This window comes from Leucoraja erinacea, chromosome 3 (genome assembly GCF_028641065.1).
Source record: "Leucoraja erinacea ecotype New England chromosome 3, Leri_hhj_1, whole genome shotgun sequence".
In the NCBI taxonomy this organism is placed as follows: Eukaryota; Metazoa; Chordata; class Chondrichthyes; order Rajiformes; family Rajidae; genus Leucoraja; species Leucoraja erinaceus.
Window position 1 is genome coordinate 11,462,690 of NC_073379.1, and position 18,644 is coordinate 11,481,333.

Genomic DNA, 18,644 nt, shown 5'->3' on the forward strand with positions numbered 1-18,644 from the left:
ATCAATCACTGAAGGTAAGCATGCCGGTAGAGCAGGCAGTGAAGAAAGCTAATGGCCTATTGGCCTTCATAATGAGAGGAGTTAAGTATAGGAGCAAAGAGCTCCTTCTATAGTTGTACAGGGCCCTAGTGAGACCACACCTGGAGTATTGTATGGTCTCCTACTTTGAGTCCATAACCAGGGGCCACTGTTTAAGAATAAGGGGTAGGCCATTTAGAACTGAGATGAGGAAAATCTTTTTCACACAGAGAGTTGTGAATCTGTGGAATTCTCTGCCAGTGAAGGCAGAGGGGGCCGATTCACTGGATGCATTGAAAAGAGAATTAGACAGCTCTTCGGGCTAGCGGAATCAAGGGATATGGGGAGAAGGCAGGAACGGGGTACTGATTGTGGATGATTAGCCATGATCACAGTGAATGGTGGTACCGGCTCGAAGGGCTGAATGGCCTTCTCCTGCACCTATTGTCTATGAATCCATGGAATTCATTGCCACAGACAGACCAAGTCCATGGGTATTTTTAAAGTGGAAATGGATAGATTCTTGATTAGTACGGGTGTCAAATGTTACGGGGAGAAGGCAGAAGAAATGCGATTCCTCCTAATGGATAAATCACAATACAAAACAATACAATAGAATACAATACAATTTATTTGTCACTTGAACCTCATAGAGGCTCAAGTGAAATGTTGTTTCTGCAGTCATACATACAAGAAAAAAAAGACCCAAGACACAACACAATTTACACAGACATCCCTCACAGCGCATCTCCACCTCGCTGTGATGGAAGGCAAAAAAAACGTATCTCTCCCCTGCACTTCCCTCTCCCCCCGATGTCAGAGTCAAAGTCAGCGCCCCCGGCGGGCGATAACAATTGTCCCGCGGCCATTAACGCCGCGCCGGGTGATACAAGGCCGCGCTCCGGGTCTTATTGTTGGAGCCCCGGGCGGGCGCTGGCAAAGTCCCGCAGCCGTTGAAGCCACTCCGGGCGATGATGTAAGGCCCCGGACCAAATCAGACCAATTCATAACGAGTTGGTCTCCATTCGTCGTTTTTTTGGAATCATATGGTGCAACACAATTGTAAAAAATAACTGTTTCAGGACTGGACGAGGGTTGGTCAAGATTATAAATAATGATCTCCTTTTCTTTTTTATTTTATTTTCTTTTCTCTATTTTCTCTCTCAACTTTCTTCATTTACTCGTTTTCTTTCTTCGCACACTATATATTTCACATCTTTCTATTCTTTACTATCTAACTTTTTCTTATTCTAATCTTTTTTCAATGTAACAAAAAAAAAAAAGTTGTACATAAAATGTATTATAAAAATATATATTAGGCACTTTGGTGCCATATGACTACTTCTAAAAAAATAAAATCTTTTTTTTTTTTAATTAAAAAAAAGAAGGCAGAAGAATAGGGTAGAGAAGGACAGATGGAAATCAGCCGTGATCGAATGTTGGAGTAGTCTCGATGGACCAAATAGCCTAATTTGTGCTTCTATGTCTAATGAACATGATCTTATGATGATTTTGACTTTAGGGAAGTAGGTCCTGGAAAATTGTTGCGTGAAGGATTCTGAATTGTGTGCGCGCTGAATTAGGTAGTTTACAGTGTAGGAATCTGGGCGAGCTGCTTAAAGACTCGAATAGCCAGTGGTTTTCTGCTGCAGGCTCCCTGTTAAGTTGTGGGCATGATCTGCTGTGCTGCTGCCTACCAGCAGAGACAGTGGTGATGTATGGGAGGAGGTGGTGAGCTGTGGTGGGGATGCCTACTGAACACTAGTGGGCTATGGTGGAGGTGCCTACTATCAGTCAGTGGTGAGCTACGGTAGAGATGCCTGCTGCAGACAATGGTGAGCTCTGGTAATGGCTACTACAGAGAGTGGTGAACAATGGTGATGCCTACTATCAGACAGTGGTGAATGATAGGAGGGGGTGCCTTGTACAGAAAATGGTGAGCTCTGGTAATGGCTGCTACAGACCGTGGTCAGCAAAGATCCTATAGCGAGCAAGATAGTCCACTCGACGAAAAAGACGTAGTACGGTCATGGGCAGATTCATGGGTAATTTAAGGCCCCATTTCTGTAACCGGCTTCTGTCTCCGCACCAAAGATCCCATAGGATACTAGTGCGGAGACGGAAGCCGGTTTACGGAAACATCCGCGTATAAATAAAAGTTATTTGGTAAAAATCTTCTCCTCATTTTCAGAATTTTTTAATTTATTAACACAAACTGTTCCCCCGCAACGTTGATTACACTGCGAGTCGGGTCGGATCGGGTTATGGAAATGAATTACTCTGCAGAGTTCACCAGAGTCAGGGGGAGCTAAAGGAAAATAGTCTGTGCTCCACCACGCTGTTGTTGCCGATCCCTCCACAGTGTGTCTGAGGTTGTAAATACCATCTGTCGCTCACTTGCCGCCTCTCATTCCTGCTCATCTCCCGTTGTTCAGATTCATCAAAGCATTGAGCTTTGCCTCGCTGGACAAAGAGGATTTACTCAGTCCGATTAATCACACCACCCTTCAGCGTTCCTCCTCTGTGCGCTCCATGGTCTCCAACGCCACCTACGGCAGCAACGACGATTACATTGGCCTTGCACTGCCGAGCGACATCAATGAGCTGTTCCAGGTAGGATGAGTGGGAACCCTGCACATTATTCTGTGTGTCTGCAAGTCTGGCAGGGTGTGTGTGTGGGCGGGTGGGAAGGCACACTGCCATTGTGCAACTGCAGGCCTGGCAACAGACCAGCCCTCTCTCCACTGCTGGTGATTCTACTAGTTAAAGAGACCACGGATGGTCTGTTTAGGAAGGAACTGCAGATAGACACAAATAGCTGGAGTAACTCAGCGGGACAGAGAGCATCTCTGGAGAAAAGGAATAGGTGACTTTTCAGGTCGATACCCTTCTACAGATCTGTGGGCTGACTCCACATTTGTCTTTATTGTTTAATACCTATGGTTAACAGAACATCCTTTTAAAATTTAAAATCAGCAATAGACCTGGATCAGTCTGAAGAAGGATTTCGGCCCGAAACGTTGCCTATTTCCTTCGCTCCATAGATGGTGCCGCACCCGCTGAGTTTCTCCAGCATTTTTGTCTACCTTCGATTTTCCAGCATCTGCAGATCCTTCTTGAACATAGACCTGGAATCAATTCCATTTGTAGACATTTCTACCAAGTTCTGCATGTAGAACTGGCTTCCTATCATTATTGCTAGTCTGGATCTAGTTTTTATGATCTGTTCCCTTTTCGATCATCTGAAATAGTTTCTTGCTCTCTACCTACACCTCCTCCCAGTGGCTACATGGATTTCCCAGGTGCTCCAGTTTCCTCCCACAATACATATGGATTGGTGAGCTGATTGGGCCTCTTTGTTACCTGCCTCTCGTGAGGAGACTTGGTTTTAGATGTTATAGTTAGTGTGGAAACATGCCTTTCGGCCCACCGAGTCTGTGCCAACCATCGATCACCCATACACTAGTTCAATCCTGTGCACTAGGGACATTTTTACAGAAGCCAATTAAGCTACACGTCAATGAGATCCCCTCTTATCCTTCTAAACTCCAGAGTGTACAAGTCCAGCTGTTCCATTCTCTCAGCATATGACAGTCCTACCATTCTGGGAATTAACCATGTAAACCTACGCTGCACTCCCTCAATAGCAAGAATGTCCTTCCTCAAATTAGGGGACCAAAACTGTGCACAATACTCCAGGTGTGGTTTCACTAGGGCTCTGTGCAACTGCAGAGGACTTCTTTGCTCCTATATTCGATAAGGAACAGAAGGACCTCCTTATTTGCTGCAAGGTGCTGCCTGGTTGAATCCTGGGAATGGCTGACCATGTAAAGTGCTTATAAAGAATTCCGTTTAAATGTATTCCCAATGAATCTTCAAAGGATCATGAGTTGGTGTATCTGACATTCAGTGCTGCCCCTTTTTCCAGAATCAATCCTTATTCTGTTCCAGAGAACCTGCCTCCACCCGCCCTCTGAGGTGAGAAAATTACGTGTCACCGTTCTAAACTATTCTTATTCTTAAACTGTGGCCCCTGGTTCTGAAAGAATTTAGCTAATTAGAAAAATATCCAATCTTTGCTATCTACACTTTTTAAAAAGTATTTATTGTAAATCTATTTTTGTTTTGAGATATCGGCCAAATGTCAGCAGGTGGGTCGTGTTGGGTGGATGGTATGGGCAAGTTGGAAAGACACGTTTCCACGCTGTTAAGGGCCTGTCCCACTGTATGAGGTAATTCAAGAGTTGTCCCGAGTTTCTCCCTGATTCGAACTCGGAGAATGTCTGTAGGAGTTCGTGGATGTCTTGTAGCGGCTCATACGAGTAAAAAGTAACAATATTTTTCATCACGAGTATTTTTTTACTCGTGGGCATTTTTTCACAGTGTTGAGAAAACGTCACGAGTTTACCGGATTTCCTGAGTACCTGCCGTTACTCGTACGAGCCGCTACGAGAAGTCCACGAACTCCTACGGACCCGCTACAGACATTCTCCGAATTCGAATCGGAGAAAAACTCTGGAGAACTCTTGAATTACCTCGTACAGTGGGACAGGCCCTTAAGATTCTATGACTGTGATGTTTGTTACATTTGAGCTGATGTTTAGATACAAGACCATGATCTATGGTGTGCGGATGAAACTGTCTAGTGAACTGTTCCACCTTTCTCCCAGGTGAAGGACATCCCTTACTTTCAGCAGAAGTGCAGCCCACCTGAAGATGACTACTCAATGCAAGGACCAGAATCAAAAGATGGTGGGTGCAAATGTCTACCTGGTCTTGCTAACTGCTCTCTTTGTGTTGTGCTATTTCTGACATTTTTTGCCCATCCCTGGTTTCCGCTGAACTGAGTAGACATTTAAGAGATGATTACTTTGAGTCTAGAATAAAACTTTGTGAACCCAATGGGGTTTTTTTTAAAGAAACCTATGCTGAAATAACTCAGCGGGTCAGGCAGCATCAGTGGAGAACATGGATAGGCGACGTTTCACAGAGTGCTTTCACAGAGTGCATGGATAGGCGACGTTTCACAGAGTGCTGGAGTAACTCAGCGGGTCAGGCAGCATTTGTGGAGAACATGGATAGGCGACGTTTCACAGAGTGCTGGAGTAACTCAGTGGGTCAGGCAGCATCTCTGGAGAACATGGATAGGTGACATTTCGGGTCAGGACCCTTCTTCAGAATGATTGTAGTGGGGGAGGGACAAGGCCTGGCAAGCGATAGGTGGATACAGGTGAGGGGAGGGTTTGGTGGGCAGGTAGGTGGACAAAAACCAGAGGTGAAAAGACAAAATGTGTGAGAAAAGGAGCGAGTGCTAGCAGAGGCGTGAAATGTGGAGCCAGAGGAAGGAGCGTAGGTGGAAGGTGATGGGAGAGGAGGGAAATAGAGGGGCATCCATGAGGGGCACAAGGAAGGGGATGGAGGTTTTTTAGAGGTTGATTTTTTCCCTAAATTCTCAACCATGAGGAGAAGATTGTGGCCAAGGGGATCAGAGAGTATGGAGAGAAGGCAGGTACGGGATACTGAGTTGGATGATCAGCCATGGTCATATTGAATGGTGGTGCAGGCTTGAATGGCCTACTCCTGCACATAATTTCTATGTTTCTAAGATGTGAACTTTAGACTCTAGCTTAGTGCTGTAGTATCTTGACCACAGTGCTCTCATGTTGCTGCTTTAATGAGAAAGTGTAGGCACATCAGGCGAAGATAATGCCAACTCCTGCCTTGCTGAGGTACCCCAGTATAGCCGTGTGTTGCAAACATCCTCGCCACCTGGGGAGATTTGTGTTGTGTTTATATCAAGCCTAAGTGGCTTTGGCACTGCACTGAATGCATTGCACTGAAGGTGGCTTCCTATCCCTCACCAGTAGGTGGCACAGCAGGGGAACAGATCTCCTCCTCCCTGTAGATCAGAGACATGCACCTATTGCCTGTAGGCATTGCAGCAGTCAAATTGTTTATATTCTTTCATACATGGTCAGAATTAGGCCATTCGGCTCATCAAGTCTACTTTGCCAATCAATCATGGCTTATATATCTCTCCTAACCCCATTCTCCTGCCTTCTACCCATAACCCTTGACATCCGTACTAATCAAGAATCTATTTATCTCCGCCTTAAAAATATCCACTGACTTGGCCTCCACAGCCTTCTGTGGCAGAGAATTCCACAGATTCACCGCCCTCTACAGAAGACTACGGAAATTCCGCCTCAACTTCCTAAAGGAACATCCTTTAATTCTGAGGTTGTGACCTCTGGTCCTAGACTCTCCCACTAGTAGAAACATCCTCTCCACATCCACGCTATCCAAGCCTTTCACTATTCTGTAAGCTTCAATGAGCTCCCTCATTCTTCTAAACTCTAGCGAGTACAGTCAAAAGTTCATCATATGTTATCCCACTCATTCTTAGGATCATTCTTGTAGGACCTCCTCTGGACCCTCTCCAGAGCCAGCACATCCTCAGATATGTTGCGTAAAATGGCTCGCAATACTCCAAATGCGGCCTGACCAGCGCCTCATAGAGCGTTGAGGCTGCATTTCATGGTGAGTGCAGGTACAATAAAAATCTTGCGGCACACACAGAAAACACCAACTTTTAAATGATGCCCAAATTATACTTTACACAAATTCTGCAAGACAGTGAAAAGACTGCAAAAGGAAATGACTGCAAAAATACACATAGAAAAAAGTCAAGTGTTTAATTGTCACATGTGCTGATGAAAGAACAATGACATTTTTACTTGCACTAGTAAACACAATAACTTAAGATGAATATACGTCCATAGGTTAGAGGAGCAGAAATGGGCCATTCGGCCCTTCAAGTACTCCACCATTCAATCATGGCTGATCTATCTTTCCCTAACCCCATCCTCCTGCCTTCACCTCACCACCTCTGATAATCAATAGTGCAATAAATGAATATCCACAGTACTAGGAAATAATAGTGCAAAAACTAAAGTGTGTAGTTCAACCAAGGATACAGTCGCAGTTGCTGAAGTTTGTGTTATGTGGCGTTCACAAGCATTCTGGTTGTCCCCGTAGTGCAGGAGGTGGTGCGTAGTGTTCCGTTGCTGAGGTGGGTGTAGGGTGGTGCCGGTCGGCTCAAGATCTTGACGATTGTGAGGAAGTAGCTGTTCCTGAACCTGGTGGTGTGGCACTTCAGGCTTGTATACCTCCTGCTCAGCGGTAGCAGTGAGAAGAGGGCACGGCTCTCTTGGGTGGGGCCCCTTGATGAGAGATGCCGCCTTCAGACAGGCTTAGAAACTGAGAATTCTTCCTCATGGATAGTTTCTTGGTGATGGAGTGAAGCTCTGGCCTATAGACACTGCAGCTGAAGTTGTCTGTGGAGTCTCCAGAACCAGGGGCCACAGTTTAAGAATAAGGAGTAAGCCATTTAGAATGGAGACGAGGAAACACTTTTTCTCACGGAGAGTGGTGTCCGTGGAATTCTCTGCCAGAGGGCGGTGGAGGCAGGTTCTTTGGATGCTTTCAAGAGAGAGCTAGATAGGGCTCTTAAAAATAGCGGAGTCAGGGGATATGGGGAGAAGGCAGGAACGGGGTACTGATTGGGGGTGATCAGCCATGATCACATTGAATGGCGGTGCTGGCTCGAAGGGCCGAATGGCCAACTCCTGCACCTATTGTCTATTGTCTATTGAGTTCACACAGAGAGTGGTGGGTGTATGGAACGAGCTGCCAGAGGAGGTTGTGAGGCAGGCACACCAGCAGCAGTAAAAAGACATTTGGACAGGTGAGTGTAGACACAACGAGATGCAGATACTGGCTGACAAAAGGCAAGGTTTAGAGGGATATGAGCCAAATGTGGGCAGGTTGGACTAGTGTAGATGGGGCATCTTAGAAAGGGCAAGTTGGGTCAAAGGGCCTGTTTCCGTGCTGTATGACTACATAATGCCTAAGTTGTGTTTATTTTATTTTAGACCAAGTATCGTCCCCTTGTTCTCGAAGCCCCTTCCAAGAGCTGCGGTCTCAGATCAGCTTCACGGAGGCAATGCTGAAAGCCTCAGAAGATGCTCCTTCAGGTGACGCCACAGAGGAGACTGGCTTGCAGGAGCACACGGATGATAGCTGCCTCTACTGTGTATGCCTGAAGATACTGGGCTGCCAGCCCAGCAGCCAATGCGCCTCCACTTTAAACCGTGCAGGTCGGTCTAAAACCACACAGGTGTAGGTCACCTGTACCCACATACAGTGAAAAGCCCATGGGTTATAGGAGCAGAATTAGGCCACTCGGCCCATCGTCTACTCTGCCAGTCAATCATGGCTGATCTATCGTTCCCTCTTAACCCCATTCTCCAACCTCCACATAACCCCAGTCACCCATAAAAGCTTTGTCCGGCATGTTATCCAAGCACATTAGATAATACTATACATCAATATAATCAAGTGTTACTCCAGTACAATAGGTAGAGCAAAGGGGAAGATGCAGAGTGCAGAATATAGTTCTCAGCATTGTAGCGCATCAGTTCCAGAGACAAAGTCCAATGTCCACAATGGGGTAGAGGTGAATCGGACAGCACCCTAGCTTATGGAAGGACCGTTCAGAAGCCTGATAACAGAGGGGAAGAAGCTGTTCCTGAGTCTGGTGGTGCGCGCTTTCAAGCTTCTGTACCTTCTGCCGGACGGGAGCGGGGAAAAGAAGGAATGACCGGGGTGGGACAGGGACAAGTCTTTGATCATGTTGGCTGCTTTCCCGAGGCAGCGTGAAGTGGAGATGGAGTCAATGGTGGGGAGTGTGGTCTGTGTGATGGACTGGGCTACATCTACAATGGTGAGGAGTCGGGTCTGTATAACCATATAACAATTACAGCACGGAAACTGGCCATCTCAGCCCTTCTAGTCCGTGCCGAACACGTATTCTCCCCTAGTCCCATGTACCTGCACTCAAACCATAACCCTCCATTCCTTTCCCGTCCATATAACTATCCAATTTATTTTTAAATGATAAAATCGAACCTGCCTCCACCACCTTCTCTGGAAGCTCATTCCACACAGCTACCACTCTAAAGAAGTTCCCCCTCATGTTACCCCTAAACTTCTGTCCCTTAATTCTCAAGTCATGTCCCCTTGTTTGAATCTTCCCTATTCTCAGTGGGAAAAGCTTATCCACGTCAACTCTGTCTATCCCTCTCATCATTTTAAAGATCTCTATCAAGTCCCCCCTTAAACTTCTGCGCTCCAAAGAATAAAGACCTAACTTGTTCAACCTTTCTCTGTAACTTAGTTGCTGAAACCCAGGCAACATTCTAGTAAATCTCCTCTGTACTCTCTCTATTTTGTTGACATCCTTCCTATAATTAGGCAACCAAAATTGTACACCATACTCCAGAATTGGCCTCACCAATGCCTTGTACAATTTTAACATTACACCCCAACTTCTATACTCAATGCTCTGATTTATAAAGGCCAGCACACCAAAACCTTTCTTTACCACGCTATCTACATGAGATTCCACCTTCAGGGAACTGTGCACAGTTATTCCTAGATCCCTCTGTTCAACTGCATTCCTCAATTCCCTACCATTTACCATGTACGTCCTATTTTGATTTGTCCTGCCAAGATGTAGCACCTCACACTTATCAGCATTAAACTTCATGTATGATGGACTGGGCTACATCTACAATGGTGGGGAGTGTGGTCTGTGTGATGGACTGGGCTACTGTGTGATGGATTGGGCTATATCTAAAATGGTGGGGAGTGTGGTCTGTGTGATGGACTGGGCTACATCTACAATGGTGGGGAGTGTGGTGTGTGTGAATGGCGGGGAGTGTGGTCTGTGTGATGGACTGGGCTATATCTACAACTCTGCGGTTTCTTACGGCTTCAGATTGGATGTAGCAGCTTGCGTGTGATTCCCTTCCAGAGTTTATTTTCCCTCCCCATTACAACTGTATTTTCCACTCCAAGTTAACAGTACTTTGTTGCCAGTGCTTTGAATAAACTTACTCTGCTTTTCTTAAGCTGCAGATATCCCTCGTGACGTTTCCTGGTGTTAATGTAACGGTGTTACTGTTTCCAGATTTGCCGGACGTTCTCTACTCTGACTGCTGTCTGCCCACCATCCCGATCCACACCCACCTGGAAGTCACGCCTCGATCCTCGAAGATCTCTGGCATCTCCGGGTGCAGCGATGCTGTGTCACAAGGGTCTGCCAGCAGTACCAAGAGTGTCGATATACTAATAAGTGAGTGTGGGACCTGGAACAACCCTGGTGCTCGTGATTCAGACTTGCTTCTTGTGTAAGAGGGTTAACGTGAGGCACAACTAACTGTACCCTGTGAAATGTGTTTCCTGCACTTGTCTGCTTGGGGAAGGTGGGGGAGCTGGTACATAGAAACAGGCCCTTCTGCCCAAAATGTCCGTGCTGAACATAGTGCCCAGACCAATCTTTATTTGCCCGCATGTAATCCCTGCATGTGCCATTCCAAAAATCTTTTAAATGCCAATATCACGTCTGCCTCCGCCACCATCCCTGGCAGCATGTTCCAGCCTTCTCCCTATTCAAACCAATCTTAAAACCTATGGAAAGACATAAAGTACGGGAGTAACTGCTGGTCAGACAGCATCTCTGGAGAATATGAGTAGGTGACATCATGGGTCGGGTCCCCTTCTTCTGACTGAATAAGCGCCTCGACCCGAAAACGTCCATGTTCACCAGGGAATTAGTGTGAAGAAGGGCCCCGAACTGAAACGTCACCTATCCATGTTATCCAGTGATGCCACCTGACCAGCTGAGTTACTCCAGCACTTTGTCTCTTGCCTTTCTAAGCCGGCATCTGCAGCTCCTTGTTTCTACATTAAACTTATGGAGTTGTGATCACCAGCTCCAAAAGCACCAATCACCAGGCTTATTTCCCAACACAATATAGACAATAGGTGTAGGAGTAGGCCATTCGGCCCTTCGAGCCAGCACCGCCATTCAATGTGATCACAGCTGATCATCCACAATCAGTTATCCGTTCCTGCCTTCTCCCCATATCCCCTGACTCTGCTGTCTTTAAGAGCCCTATCTAGCTCTCTCTTGAAAGTATCCAGAGAACCGGCCTCCACAGCCCTCTGAGGCAGAGAATTCCACACTCACCACTCTCTGTGTGGAAAAAGTCCCCAAGGTCCACTATGTTTCCTTCTCGGGTTGGACTATCCACATAAGAATTTCAGGAAACGCTCTTAGATACACACAACTCTGTGGTTGTCGGCTTAAGGGAGGGGCGGTGAAAATGGGCTTGTTGTGGCTTGTTTATCTTGGGGTTTGTTTGGTGGGGAGTGAGTTTGCGTCTGATTTAGGGTGAGGAGGGAGTATGCATTAGTGAGTCGGGGTGGGGCAGGGAGGAGACGGCTTGGTTTAACTCAGCGGTTAGTATGAGGGTGACACAAGTAACTGCACATGCTGGAACCTTGGGCAAACGGCAAAGTGCTGGAGGAATCCAGCGGGTCAGGCGGCATCAGTGGACTGGCCAGTGTCGTATCGGGGCCCTTCAGACTGAGGGTGGGCTTGGTTTGACCAAGTGAGGTACGGGTGTAGATGCAGGGGAGTGTGAAAGTGGTGTGAATGCTTGGAGCCTGCGCCTGTTTTGAACCCTGCCACCTCCCACCAGCAGGGAAAGCGGTGATGGACAACAAGCCTGCCTGCCGGGTGCTGCTGCGCAAAGAGGTGCTGCGGCTGGTCATAAATCTGAGCAGCTCTGTCGGGACAAAGGGCCACGAAACGGGGCTCCTGACGTAAGAACTCATTCCGTTGCGACATTCGCGGCAATCCTTGTACTTCTGGCAGAGCGTTATGGGCATCCGTCATTGAGGTGTCAGAGCCGTACAGCAGGCCCTGCTGCACAACTCATCCACACCAGTCACACATGTCTACCTTTGCTTCATGTCCCTTCCTATCCATGTACCTGTCCAAATATCTTTTCAATGCTGTTAGAGTACCTACCTCAACTACCTCCATTGGTTGCTTGTTCCACACACCCACAACCCTCTGAGTGGAAAAGTTGCCCCTCGGGTTCCTACTAAATCTCTACTTAAACCTCTGTCCTCTGGTTCTTGAATCCCCAGCCCTGGGGGAAAAAAGACTCTGCGTATTCTCCCTGTCTGTACACACAAAGGCGCGTATATGGGACTAAATCCAGGATCGATGCCCAGCACGGACAGTTGTTCCCCGGGTCTGGAGTAGGTGTTTAGTGTCCAATTTACCTAGATTCTTGTAAAATGGCAGCAGGAGGGTTAGCATGCTCCGACACACGTAGACCAGCCCGTGACCACAGTTCCTGCACTCATTCCTCAAGGCATCACATGTCCCTCTTGAATAAAACTATTCATCAGTTTCATCCTTCGAAAGGGCACTTTGTTTAGTTTGGTTTATTGTCAACTCTATTAGATCAACCCTCATCCTCCTGCACTCCAAGGAATAAAGCCCTAGCCTGCCCGACCTCTCGCTATAGCTCAGGCCCTCTAGTCCTGGTAACGTCCTATGAAATCTTCTCTGTACCCTTTCCAGCTTGACAACACCTTTCTTATCACATGGTGCCCAGAACTGAACACCATACTTTAAATGTGGCCTCACCAATATCTTATACAGCTGTAACATGACCTCCCAACTTCTACACTCAATACTCTAACTCAAGGGTTCTCAACCTGGGGTATATTTCACCTACCCAGGGGGTAAATGTGTTGATTCTGGATCTGTACATATTTTTTCTCATTGATTGACTGTGTTTGGTTGTGGTATACCGGTATCTGTTCATCATTAGTTGTTCATAAATAAGTGAAATAACATTGTTATGTGCTATTAAAGTTGCCAGGGGTAAACGGGACACAAAAGGGTGGGAATCCCTGGTCTAACTGATGAAGGCCAATGTGCCAAAATGACGTCTTGACCGCCCTATTCATGCCACTTTCAAGGAACTATGTGCTTAACTCCTAGATCCCTCCGCTCTACAACACTTCCCAGAGCCCTACCATTCACTGTCGATCCTGCCCTTGTTAGACTTCCCAATGTGCAACACCTCACATTTCTCTACTAGATTCCACCAACTATTCCTCAGCCCACCTGCCCAACTGTTCAAGATCCTGCTGCAATGCTTGACAACAATCTTCACTACCACCCACTTTAGTGTCATCAGCAAACTTGCTAACCATGCCATCCGAATCATTGATATAGACGGCAAACAGCAGTGGGCCCAGCACCGAACCCTGAGGCACACCACCAGTTACAGGCCTCCACCACCACCCTCTGCTTCCTTCCATGAAGCCAATTTTCTATCCAGTCAGCTATCTCCTCCTTCGATCCCATTGCGATTTGAGAAGCAGTTTCCATGTGTGTGGTGGTAAATTGTGCCAGAGAAAACACAAACTAACATGCTGTACAACACCCAAATGAGGGGGGCTTGTCTTCTGCCCTCCCACTGCCTGCTTTTTAAATGTGCATTACTTGTGTTGTTTTTGCACAAAAACGCTCAGATCCTTCTATTTGTGCTCCCCAGGATAAAGGAGAAGTTTCCTCATGCTTTTGATGACATCTGTCTCTACTCTGAGGTCTCTCACTTGCTGGCAAACTGCACCTTCAGACTGCCGTCCCGCAGGTTTATCCAAGAACTCTTCCAAGATGTTCAATTCCAGCCAGTAAGTTGCTGACCAATGCTCATTGGAGCCGCCCGTTTCTCAGAAGAATCGCACTTTTCTGCAGTGGGGGGGGGGGGGGGGGTCAAATGGGGGGGGTGTACAATCTCTTGTGCAGATTGAGAGAAGTCAGAGAGGTGGTGATGTTCCGTGTGCTCACGACAGAGTTCTGAAACAGTGTCTCCCAGACCCTGACACACAAGACCCTGTTTGATGTGGTAATGGGACAGATGTGGTTGTGGCATGGAGTGTGACAGCAAGGAAGTGTCAAATTGTGCCCGGACACTGATCGGCCCGCACTGTGATATTGTGTCCAACTTTGCTTATGAGACACTAGAGAAGGTGCTTAAAAGATTTGTAGGTTTCAGGAACGGGGGGGGAGGGGGGAAGATTCGGTTACAGGGTTAAATTGGAGAAGTTGAACTGTTTCTCTCTAAATTTAGAAAAAGATTGAGAAGATATTTGATAAATGATATGCTGATTTAGATGGGATAAATAAAGGGATGCTCTCTCGTGGACAGTGCAAGGACTTCTGATATGGACAAAAGGACAGTACAGTGGCGCAGCGGTAAAGCTACTGCCTTACACCACCAGAGGCCTGGCTTCGATACTGACTGAATGCTGTCTGTACGGAGCTTGTGTGTTCTCCTATTAACCGTATAGGTTTTCTCTAGGTGCTCCGGTTTCCTACTACAGCCCAAAGACTTGCTGGTTTGTAGGTCAACTGACATCTGTAAATTAAATTGCCCCCAATTAACAGGGACTGACTATGTGGGATAACATGGAACTAATGTGAACAGATGATCAATGGCCAGTGGGGACTTGGTGGTCGGAGGGGCTTGTGTTAGGGATGTAATGCTTAGACTCAATAAGGTGCTGGTGAGGCCGCATTTGGAATATTGTGAGTAATTTTGGCTCTGGAGAGGATCCAAAGGCGGTTTACAAGAATGATTCCAGGAATGAGTAAGTGAGCCTATGATGAGCGTTTGTCGGCACTGGGCCTGTACTCGCTGGAGTTTAGAAGAATGAGGGGGGACCTCATTGAAACGTACAGAATAGTGAAAGGCTTGTGGATGTGGAGAGGATGTGGATGTGGAGAGGATGTTTTCACGAGTGGAAGAGTCCAGGACTAGAGGTCATAGCCTCAGAATTAAAGGACGTTCCATAAGGAAGGAGATGAGAAGGAATTTATTTAGTCTGATGGTGGTGAATCTGTGTAATTCGTTGCCACAGACGGCTGTGGGGGCCGTCAGTGGATATTTTTAAAGCAGAGATTAGATAGATTCTTGATTAGTACGGGTGTTGGGATATGAGTTGAAGGCAGGAGAATGGGGTTAGCAGGGAGATGGATCAGCAATGGTTGAATGGTGGAGTATACTTGATGGGCTGAATGGCCTAATTCTGCTCCTATTACTTATGACAATAGTTCTATCCTACACATTAGGTATAATTTACAATTACACAGAAGCCAATGAACCCACTCGCTCTCTGGCATCCGAGATCTCCGTCTGTCTCTCACTTAGGCTGTTTAGTAGATCTCGCTGTATCTTCTCTGACCTTGTCTCTCCTCTCTGACAGCTATACGAGGAAGCGGACACTACCCTTGTATTACCGAAGCCCGTGGACGTTGAACTGATGCTCGAGTCCTGACCAAGCCCAAACGGAAACATTTCCACATTGCCAGATCCACGGCCAACTTCAGCCCCCATTTGCTGACACCAACACACCTGCCACTTGCGTCGACTCCGCACTCGATTCTGGTCCAGAGCCTGGCTCCTTATTTATTGCCCTTCCCTCTGTCCTGAACGCGAAGGTATTCTTAACACTACTGGCGGTATGAAGACAATTGGGACGCAGCCCTCGGTTCTCGCTGGTCTGGCTTACTGGATGGATCTGCTCAACACCATTGTACAGACAACACCCACCCATCGCAAACCCTTCCACTCCACCGCAACTGCCCTGGGTTGTTTCAAGTCTGTGTTACTGTCTGATGGGCACCACAAGGAGAAACGACTACAGTTTGTTGCAATAATGTTTGAAATATTCTGGTGGAGACTGGCGCTGCTGGGGACCTTTCATGGCGGACTGTAGCCGTGGGCCCAAGTAGTTGGGGCATAACTTGCCCCTCACCCTGCCTCTATCCAGATGACCAACCGTTCTATTGTCAAGGGCTCTCTGGGGGGGGGGGGCACTTTCACCCTGGAACTACCAAATCTCCCTGTAGATTGACGCAAAAAGCTGGAGTATCTCAGCGGGGCAGGTCGTAGAGGAGTAGGTGACGTTTCGGGTCGAGACCCTTCTTCAGAAGGGCCCCTGTGTTCCACACATGGCCTGTCCACCACTGCTGCTTTAGAGGAGTGGGTGGTAGCTGCCCCTCCCCAGACTATGAACACCCCCACCTCCTCTCCCACAACCATTATACATAGGGAACCCCCACCCCCAGTCACGTAGCTACCCATCCCCTGGGTACATAGGAAACTCTCCACCCAGCAGTTCAGAGGATGTTTGGAACTCCAGCAACTAGGATACATAGGACACTGATCCCTGGTATCTCCACCACCGGCTGCTCTCCATCACTGCCTGCCCACTCCCCAACCCGTCAGGCAGCTTTGTGCACTGGGCATTTCAGCCAACGTGGGTGGCAATTCCACAGTGTGGGTGGGTTCTGGCCAGGGGGGTTGTAACGACCCCCCAGTGGTGATGTGAAAACTGGGAGGCACCATGTGAAAGAAAATGACATCGAATATTTTGGCTTCCAAAATAGCTGAGCGTCCAGATGAAGAGGCAAGTCTGGCTGCCGTTTCTCGTTGTGTCCTGGCTTTGAGATGTGTGGTAGCGATCCATATACTGTTCGGTGCTGAGCCCCATTGCACAACTTTGAGGAGGTTGTTATAGTGAGGTCTTGAGCAGATTATTGTTGAACAGTGTGCCTCAGGCAAGAGGTGCGAGTGGGCTCTGGACACCAGACAGAAACATGATCAGTGTCGATAGGATGCTGAGTTGCTGGAGGCTCTCAGCTCACCCATTACTGCAGCTCGATGGTGTGTGCGTGTGCAGAATTTAATTTTGAATTAAGATTGAAGATCCTTTCACAGCACTGGTCGGCGATTTTTTTACGAAATTAAATCTGACCAGCAGATGCTGGAATCTTCAGCAAAATACAAAGTGCTGGAGGAGCTCAGCGGGTCAGGTAGCGTCTGTGGAGGGAAATGGACAGGCAGTGTTTTCCGGTCGTGGTCCTTCAGATTGGAAACTGTCCATTTTCCTTCACAGATGCTGCCCGCCCACTGAGTTCCTCCAGCACTTTGTGTTTTTCTGATCAGCAGTGAATTTGGAACAGAGGAGTGTTTGGCAGCTGGACACGTTCTTCTCCATTATCTGAATGATAATTCTTCTTCTTGGCACTCACCTGGAGAGGGTGGGAAGGGAGAATTGCAAGCGGATCAGAGTTCCGGTGTCGGCAGAAGCAAAGAACTGCAGATGCTGCTTTATACCAAAGATAAGACACAAAGTGCTGGAGTAACTCAGCGGGTCAGGCAGCATCTCTGGATGAAAAGGATGGGTGACGTTTCAGGTTGCGACCATTCGTCACGGGATTCAGAGCTGTGTGAAGAAGGGCTCTGACCCGGAACATCACCTATCTATCCTCGTTTCCCCATAGATGCTGCCTGACCAGCTGAGTTACTCCAGCACTTTGTGACTATCTATTTCTGGTGTTGCTAGTTGGAAGCTGGAAATCTCTGGGTTGTGTGCCTTGATCTTGAGTGGGTGGATTGCAGAGAGCAGCTGAGATGTCACCCCCAGAGAGCATGGTGACTCCCAAGGGATGGGTCTAGAATAAGGTGCTATACTTCATTGACCTGATCCATTCTGCCCAGGATCCAGGATGTAGGAAGAAGCTGCTGATGGAATTGCTGTAACATAAACACACGGTGTTGGAGGCTCCTCCATCTCTCCCCAGCTCACAGGTACCGTTCCGCCTGATTGTCCCCACAGCAGTCTGCCCTGCAATGGGCGGTGCACTGTAACGAACACTAATCAAGTTGGCCAGTTGAAATGGCGGTGACCATCACCGTCAATGCTTTCAAGAGATGTCAGCAATTCACTATTAACTTTACGACTTTATCATTGCCATTTTCTGCAGGAACCCCCTCTCCCCTCCCGTCTTGTGGTCTCTGTGTACATTTGTTCCTCCTGCTCGGTCTGAATCCCCCTGCTCTGTGTTTCTCGTGGTGCGTCACTCTTTCCATCTCCACACACTTGGGAGTGAGATTGAAACGAATCAATGCTTGGATAGCAAGTCTGATGTTACTTCATCCAGCAAACGTGTTTGTTGTTTGAAGGGGAAGGAATAATTTAATGGAAGTCAATGGCCAAGTACGAGGGAAAGAGAGAGAGCGCATTGTAGGTGGACATTGCAGCCATCATTGTGAATGTGTTTGGTTTTATTTCTATGTGATAAGCTGCTACATTATTGGAATGTTCTGCTGTTCAAAGATCACGGAACATATACCTGATTTGTATGTATACCTGTAACATAGTCTGATTAAAATAAGAAATTATTTATATATTTTCCATAAGAGAATATTTCATAAAGCTGTGTATAATTTAAATAAAGCAGAGTGGCTTTGGAGAGTAATGTTTTTGTGTTGCCACATTGTGGTTTCTTTGTATAGTGTGTACAGTCTGTTTCTGGGCATTTACCCTCTGATCATAAACTTATCAAAGGGGTGCATTGTTAATTAACAATAAAAACAAATGTATCAAAGTTTCTGGCAGCCGGTGTCGATCTTGTTCCCATGTGAAACACCCCATACCTCCTCGTGTGAAGCCCAGGAACTGCGTGGGATTGCCTCCATCACACAAAGAGGTTAGTCATATTTAGCTGAGTCTGTAATCATGGGCTGTGAATGTGAAGTTCCCAATCTGTGCGTCCACTTCTGTTGCAGAATGGTTTGTCGTGTATTCTGCTTTAATTAGAAACATCGAAAATTGGTGCG

General features: G+C 47.2%; 1 protein-coding gene across 3 annotated transcripts in view; it reads left to right on the forward strand.

Annotated features, from left to right (window-relative positions):
* rictora (RPTOR independent companion of MTOR, complex 2 a) overlaps nucleotides 1–18,413 on the forward strand; it is a 128,366-nt gene extending 109,953 nt beyond the window's left edge. For 2 of the 3 annotated variants that reach the window (XM_055632066.1, XM_055632069.1), the window contains exons 32-38: nucleotides 2,454–2,631; nucleotides 4,689–4,770; nucleotides 7,953–8,177; nucleotides 10,052–10,216; nucleotides 11,628–11,751; nucleotides 13,509–13,647; nucleotides 15,223–18,413. In XM_055632066.1, coding sequence (XP_055488041.1) covers nucleotides 2,454–2,631; nucleotides 4,689–4,770; nucleotides 7,953–8,177; nucleotides 10,052–10,216; nucleotides 11,628–11,751; nucleotides 13,509–13,647; nucleotides 15,223–15,294 — 985 coding nt within the window. In that variant the 3' untranslated portion in view covers nucleotides 15,295–18,413. The remainder of the gene's footprint in view (nucleotides 1–2,453; nucleotides 2,632–4,688; nucleotides 4,771–7,952; nucleotides 8,178–10,051; nucleotides 10,217–11,627; nucleotides 11,752–13,508; nucleotides 13,648–15,222) is intronic. The other variant, XM_055632068.1, reaches the window with a different exon arrangement.
* Nucleotides 18,414–18,644: the final 231 nt, after the last annotated feature.